General features: G+C 32.9%; 1 protein-coding gene across 1 annotated transcript; it reads left to right on the top strand.

Moving 5' to 3' along the window:
* LOC130654109 (uncharacterized) lies at nt 1-4,735 on the top strand. Its single transcript, XM_057456639.1, has 5 exons — nt 1-162; nt 1,374-1,398; nt 1,492-1,524; nt 2,335-2,394; nt 2,582-4,735. Exons 1-5 carry the CDS (start codon nt 151-153, stop codon nt 2,908-2,910), a joined length of 459 nt encoding a protein of 152 aa, XP_057312622.1. The 5' UTR covers nt 1-150; the 3' UTR covers nt 2,911-4,735.
* Nucleotides 4,736-7,416: the final 2,681 nt, after the last annotated feature.

The raw sequence follows: 7,416 nt of genomic DNA, 5'->3' as shown, positions 1-7,416 counted from the left end.
TATAAATCGACATGTAATTTTTAGAAAAAATTTTTGTACGTAATCAAGGTGAGTGGTAAATTTGTAAATAAAAAAAATTAGGGCTTGTCGAAAACGCCTACATTTTATTCAAGAAATCTGCGCTACATCCATCATTAATTGTTAAAAAACATGGCGTTTAATGTAAGTATTTTATATTTACCAAACTTTACTAGTTATGGAAGCTTTCATAAATAAATGAGTCATCTGATGTTCCTTTCTGAAAGCATGTTTTCTCGATAATTTGATAATACAAGCTAATTAAAAAGCTCTGAAATAAACGACTTGTCCACTACGCTCAAACAAACAGATAATACCGTAATGCTTCGAATAAACGCCCGGGGCGTTTATTAAATTTTTTGACATTTTGGGGGTCTATTCGCAGGAGGCGTTTAAAAGAGGGAGGCGTTTATTAAATTTTTACACTTCGTCTCTTTTGCAGTTATTAAGGATACCTATAATATACATCTTCACATGTTTTAGACAATGAACAAGCGAAAAACTAAATTTTCAACCTTAAATCTAAGATTTAGGAAAAAATTAAGTAAGTAAGTATACTTTTTCTATCGCCTCGAATAAACTCCCCTTTTGAGGGAAGAGCGTCTATTAGAGGGAGCGTCTATTAGGGGGCGTTTATTTAAGAAAGGACTGAAAAGGAGAGCCGTCTATTCGAGGGGCGTTTAAAAGAAGGGGGCGTTTATTCGAAGCATTACGGTAAACACAGCCTCGCGAAAATGCGCAAACAGACAATATACACGTTTTTTTTTTATAAGAACACAAAAATAGGGGATAGCCTTCCAATGTTCTTAATTTTTATACATCATAACCAAGAACTGTTCCTACAATGTTTTTAACCTTTTTTATATATCAATGAAAATAAAAACTTAGGCAGCGTTTACATGAGTGAAATTTATCCGTGGTGAGTTTTCAAAGATGGCTAAAATCAACGTCTGTTTACATGACAAAAAATTCGGGTGATTTAACTTGGCGCACATTTAAAGAAGAATGTACTCATGCATGTGCGAACAGAAAACACTCTAATTCGAGTAAAAATATTGTAAAGTTTAAAACGTGATATAAAAGTTATGTTTATATATTATAGGATTATTAGAAAAAGAATGTATTTGTGATTTAATATTCTTCATTTTTCCTGACCTTAATTTTTTTGTCCAACCGCGTCGAAGCCTTCATAATGTTCTTAACATGTTCTTAATTTTTAGGGTTTTGAAGCCTTCCGTTCTCATAAACTTTGTTCTTATAAGAAAAACGTTTATATATATTTTTACAATGTCTCACTTATCCATACATTTTTCTTCATTTTCTTTACGCTGCAACAAAAAATTTACATTTTTTAGGGTGCAGAAATACGGAGCAGTCAAGGTATTCTTTGTTTGTTTTTTAATTGGTGTGAATGTTCGTTAGGAAGTATGTCTATGTTGTTTTAAAAGTTTAAACAATATTCTTGTTTTTAAGGTGGCGTAGAAGAATCTGATACAGGAAAAATAGGTAGGCTTCATGTTATTTGCAATACAAATCTTTTTGTAGAAACCTAACTCCCTTACCGTAACTCCCCTTATAACTTACCACCTTAAAGTTTAACTTCATCCAGCCGCCTGCATCTGATGGTTGGTTATTTTTTCTCCAGTGTTATAATAAGCAGATATTCAGCAAGGTAAAATCAGATATCCGTAATTATTCAGTCGAGCTTGTAATATTTGACAACGCGCAGCGGAGTCGAATATAAACAAAGCAAGATTTAATAATTTCGATATCTGACTTTACCGCGTAGAGTATCAGTTTTATCATTGGAAAGGAATCATTATCAACAGCGGCTAACCTCTTCATATTTTATTTTATTTTGTTTTGTTTTGTTTCTGTCTTTTTCGTTGTTCTTGTTTCTTGTTGTTTTAAAACGTTCGCGTTTCAGTTATTCTCAGCTCTCCATCTGATTGCTTATCCTCTGTGTACTTCTATTGAGAACAATTAAAGATTCAGTGCGATATAATACATTCTTTGTTTGATAACTTTTTTATTCTTAATTAGTTTTAACTTTCCATCTGATTGACTTGCATGTAATTTTTTAAAGGAACTAGATATACAAAAAAATATAAGTGCCGGAGATAAACTATCAAATATCTCGAGCAGATATTCGATATCTGATATCTGCTGAGATATTCGACTCTCGGCTAACGACTGCACGAATATCCAAAAATATTCTGTAAGCCGCTGCTGCATGAGGTGCATGATATTATAATATATCCTTTGTAATCTTTGTAATCTTTGTAATATAATGTAATCTATCCTTTCACTTTTTAGTTCTTGGTTTGTTTCTAATCATCGTGTGCTTTAGTGTACCCATTGTCGTTATATATATAGGTATGTATTATTATGCATAGAGGGTTTAATCTAATAGAATATTATTTTTCTACATTTATTATTTTCCATATTATCATATACTAGTTTTGGAGAGAACCAACAATGCTCCCCAAAACTAGTTGATGAGAAGTTTCCCAGAAACCACTTTTTCTTTTCAGCTTCCTCACTAACCAATTTTTTTTTATAGGTGCTAGAAATGTTCACAACTGTCCTGCTCAAGATCTTATTCCAATTTATTTAATTGTTAGCGGTGCCATAGCTATTATATGGTTCCTTACTTCAATCGTGTGTGTGTCAAGTCTTAAAGCCCTACTAGAGGGAAATGCTTTTCGAAAACGCCTTTCTTGCATAAGCCCATTCTTCTTTGGTATGGTATACTCGATATATTTTCCTTGGCTTGGTTTATTTGCGGCAATGTATGGGTATTTCGACAATACGAGCCATCCTACAACGTATCGGCAGAGAACTATTGCGACGAAACGACGTATAAATTCGCCATTTCGGCAATCATTTTAACGTACCTCGGCATATTTTTTAGTTTCTGTAACTACTGCTGTAAATTACATTCAAATGATGATGAACAAGAAGTGCTTAGAGCAATGGCGTTCAATAATCAGTTGAGCCGTTCAAGAAACGCTAACAGTGAGGTACTAAACATGTATCGGTGATCATTGTAGATTCGCTTTTAGAATGCAGCACAAAATGTAAAGAATTGCACTGTGTAGGTAATATAATATTCCTAAATAAGGTTGTTGATAGAACACCTGGTGTCAAGTGACATCTGAAATTAGTTCTATCCAAAATACGTAGTTGACTTAAAAGCCTATTCCTACACCTTATTCTGAGGAAATAATTCGCCTACTACTATAACTATAAAATAAATTCGTGTCTTAGCTAGGTAATAAGCTATAAAAAGAGTCATAACCAAAAAATATCTTGAGGGAAATATATAGAGAAATCTTAAAAGTTGGATAATTTTTTAAACTTGAACAGGATTTTGAACTGTGCAGGACGTTAGATGGTATTTTCACTAAGGCGCTGAAAGAAAGGGTAGGACTGGATTTTAATCTTTTTATTAAGATTTTAATTTTAGGAAACCCTGTTTGCGAAGTTGCTGACTCTTTAGAATCTTCTTGAGAATTCGCACACGCCAGGAAGGATATTTTATAAAAATTACCCTTATTCGTAGCTCTGCTGGGCGAGAATTTAACTTTTGGATAAACATATTAAATTAGTTAATAACGAGGTTTCTAAAAGCTGTGAATCTTTTATAAAGCCAGTTTCGCTTTGAGCATATATTTTGTCTTTACACAATGGTATTTAAATTATGCAAACGTGGCATGGGGTAGCACTAATATAACATTAAAAAAACTGCACACTCATTTAAACATACCAGTAGGATTATATTACGACAGAACAAATATGTTCCCTTTCTGGCCCACTGTTAAAAGAGCCGGGGATAAACAATACGCACACTGGAAACTTTATTGTGTGACAGGTAAACATTCAAGTTCTTATTTTCATGTATAGGATTGAAAATTTAATAGCACCAAATATATTTATCACACTATTTAAGAAAGTTCAACATAAATATCCAACTGGATTGTCATGTTACTATTGTGTTGGGTCAAAAATCATATCTAATATAACAAATTTTTCAACATCAAACCGAGGTTCAAAACTTCTAAGGCTTGGTTTTCATCTAGCGTTAAATCGTTTTTTCCCGCTAATTTCTGGCCTGGGTGTTGATCATATCTTTATCATATTGAGTATTTTCCATCACAAGTATTTTTTTTGTCTTGTTTATTTACTTTGTTTTAATTTATTTTTATTTTTCGTGACGCTTCAATTTATTCCTTAATTTGCATTATCTAGACTACCAAGCCTCCTTTAGCTTTAATCAATTAATAATAGCATCAGGATAAATGATCCTGATGCCGTTCAAATATGCTTTCAAAACCCAAGAATTTCGTCTGATTATTTGGCTGTTCCCATCGTCTATGCTCTATATTCTCATGTTCATTTTGTTTTTTTTATTTCTGATTGAATTAATATTACGTTTGCACATGCATTTATTATTTACGCATATCAGCATTAAGAACCATTGCAATCTACGGATGCTTGAAATATATATCGATTAATAACAATAATGATAATAATTAACGCTGGTTTTATTCTTTTTAATCCTAATCGTATATTATAATACGCTTGTGTATGTGACTATGTGAGTTTACGGTACTAAAATGACGGGTGATTTTTATGGCTTATGCATTTTGTCCTCAAAGCGTTAAAAAAATTGCAACACGGAATTTTATTTCGTTTATTTTAAAAGCCGTACGGTGTCATTAGGGTTAGAATAATTTAATTTTATTCCCGATTTACCATGTGCGCGCCGCATCTCAAGGAAACAAGCTGTTTATCAACTGAGAAAAGAGAACGGAACTAACAGGTGAAAGACAGCTTTCGCCAGCAGAGCGTTTTTATTGGTGGAAATCAAAGAAAGTAACATCGTAAAAGACATCACTGATTGTTATGAAAAAATTCTTAGCCCACTTTGCAATTTTTATTTTATTTTACTCAAGAATAGCTTTAGAAGGGGGTCGCACACTATGAATTCAAAACGAAGCACACTGAAAGGGGACTTAGATGAAAGTTAGTATGAGTAATAAAGTAAAAATTTGCTTCCGAGTATATTGTACATTTGATAAAGTATATATAAAAATTATAGCTGTCGTTAGATGTTTTTTTTGGGAAAAAAAACCCTGTTTTTTTGCATTTGTATTTTTCGAAAATTTCTCATCACCAGCTAGTATTCTCTCATGAGTTCTGCAACGACACGCGTCACTATTATTCAAGGTGTCGATACAATGAAATAACTTCTGCATGATAACCATCACGCTGCTGTGAATTTTCATAAAGTTAGTTGGATTGCAGGATATAGAGAGGTTTAAAAAATATTATTAGCAAAAAGATAATTATCAATTAGTTACATCAAATACACTTGGTTTTTGGTCTCTAGACTGGATAGGATGAGCTTTTGAACACCGTCATATACTCACTTCAACGGATTTTTATTTTAGGAATAGTTTTTTGACCAAACACCAAACACTCTTTTATAACTACATTTTGTGAAACCAGAATTGGCATTCAAAGGAAAACATGTTCCGCAAATTTCTCATTCTGATAATTTAATGTCATTTAAGGCTCGTATTGTTGAGTTATATTCATTCCATGCGAGAAGATAAGTATGAGACTATAGCGGAGTTCAAAAGAAACGATAGGCAACTTAAAATCCCAGTGAAAGACAGTACTGTCACTCACGGAAGCGCGTACATTAAATACTGGAGATTAAAGAATATGACATTAGATTCAAATGGATTTTTTTTAAGGTAAACGAGTTGCGAAAAAATGTGATTTGAATAAAGTAGTAGCTAAAAATGTAAAAAGTAAATCCAATGGGTATAAAAAACTATGGAACAGAGCTGCAGACGGATATGCGGGAATCAGTGACAGAAAAATTCTTAATATAAAATCAGCTGATGGTGATGCTGAGTTTTTAAAGTTCACTGTGAAATTCAATAACAAAGCAGTTCCTAAACAAGTCACTGCAAATGAGGTAGGTTCTATTTATACTGTGATCATGTAAATTAAATGCAAATGCCTAGGATAAAAATCCCGCCCACGTGTTTATTTTTGACGTCGGGTTCGTCCTCCTTTCTTATCATGAAAATTTATCATAAAAATTTACAAAGTGGGACAAGGCATTATTACAAAGTGGGGCAACATAACTACAAAGTGGGGCAACATAATTACAAAATGGGGCAACATAATTACAAAGTGGGGCAACATAACTACAAAGTGGGGCAACATAATTACAAAATGGGGCAACATAACTACAAAGTGGGGCAACATAATTACAAAATGGGGCAACATAACTACAAAGTGGGGCAACATAACTACAAAGTGGGACAACATAATTACAAAGTGGGGCAACATAATTACTAGTAGGGCAACATAATTACAAGTGGGGAAATTATTACAAGGTGGGTCATAACAACATGCAAGTGATGGAACTGGAAACGCAGTTAAATTTTTTTTTTTTTAATTTTTTAGATTGGTATTATATCACTTTTCTACTTAATAAAAACACTTTTTTTCTTAGTAAAACACTTCTCCTCTTTCCTCCGACATCTTCTTGTACGTTCGAAACACTTTTTTTCCACGAATTAAAAAAAACCCGACTCAATTTTGGTCCGCGACATATCAATTGATAACTCACGTTTTTGTATAAATGACAACCCTCCTCCACAAGAATTTGCCTTTTTCCAAATATAAGAGATATAACGTCAAAAATTCGTAAGGACAAGGGTGAATAAATGGCATAACGGCTCCTGGCTATGAATAAAATCAAGTGTTCTTGGTAATTGACAACTCTCCAAAAATTTTGTGTAGTGGACCACTACACATACTTTAGATAAAAATTTATTGTGGTATCCCATTTGAGGCATTTCTTTATCTTTTTCAATACACACTTCCTTACAAGAATAAATTCTATCCAGGCTGATCATTATTCTGATTTTTCTATTGTTCTAAACAAAAGAACTATTGTTCTAACCAAAATCTCCGCCTAATATACTTATAAAGCACATTGTCAAGAATGATTTGTTGGTGAACTTCACCAGAGTTTGAGGACTCTAGGCAGTCATTTATTTTGCCAATATATTGTGTCTATTAATAAATAAAATTTGTTACTCTGCTACTGATCTGAATTGATTCGTGATATTATTTTATTAATGCACCTGTTTCAGGACCTGCTACAAAAGCTGCTGGCAAATTGAGCACGTGTTAGTCCAGAATACTTCTTCTTTTGCTAAAAGTGAAAAATAAATAGATGTAAAATTGCGGACCAAATTTTTAAATTTGGTTGTAAAGAGAAATTGTGGGGCCACATGCAGAGAAGTGTTAAAGTGCAGAAGAGAAGTTTCAAAATGCAGAAGTGTGAAAATAAAGAAGAGAAGTGTT

The sequence above is a fragment of the Hydractinia symbiolongicarpus genome, chromosome 8, assembly GCF_029227915.1.
Source record: "Hydractinia symbiolongicarpus strain clone_291-10 chromosome 8, HSymV2.1, whole genome shotgun sequence".
Classification (NCBI taxonomy): Eukaryota; Metazoa; Cnidaria; class Hydrozoa; order Anthoathecata; family Hydractiniidae; genus Hydractinia; species Hydractinia symbiolongicarpus.
The sequence above is the reverse complement of the archived record's forward strand: the minus strand, read 5'-3'. Positions and strand labels throughout refer to the sequence as shown.

Coding starts and splice junctions, on each gene's coding strand:
- LOC130654109 (XM_057456639.1), top strand. Junction 1,399..1,491: donor AGAAATACGGAGCAGTCAAG/GTATTCTTTGTT, acceptor CTTGTTTTTAAG/GTGGCGTAGAAGAATCTGAT. Junction 1,525..2,334: donor ATCTGATACAGGAAAAATAG/GTAGGCTTCATG, acceptor TTCACTTTTTAG/TTCTTGGTTTGTTTCTAATC.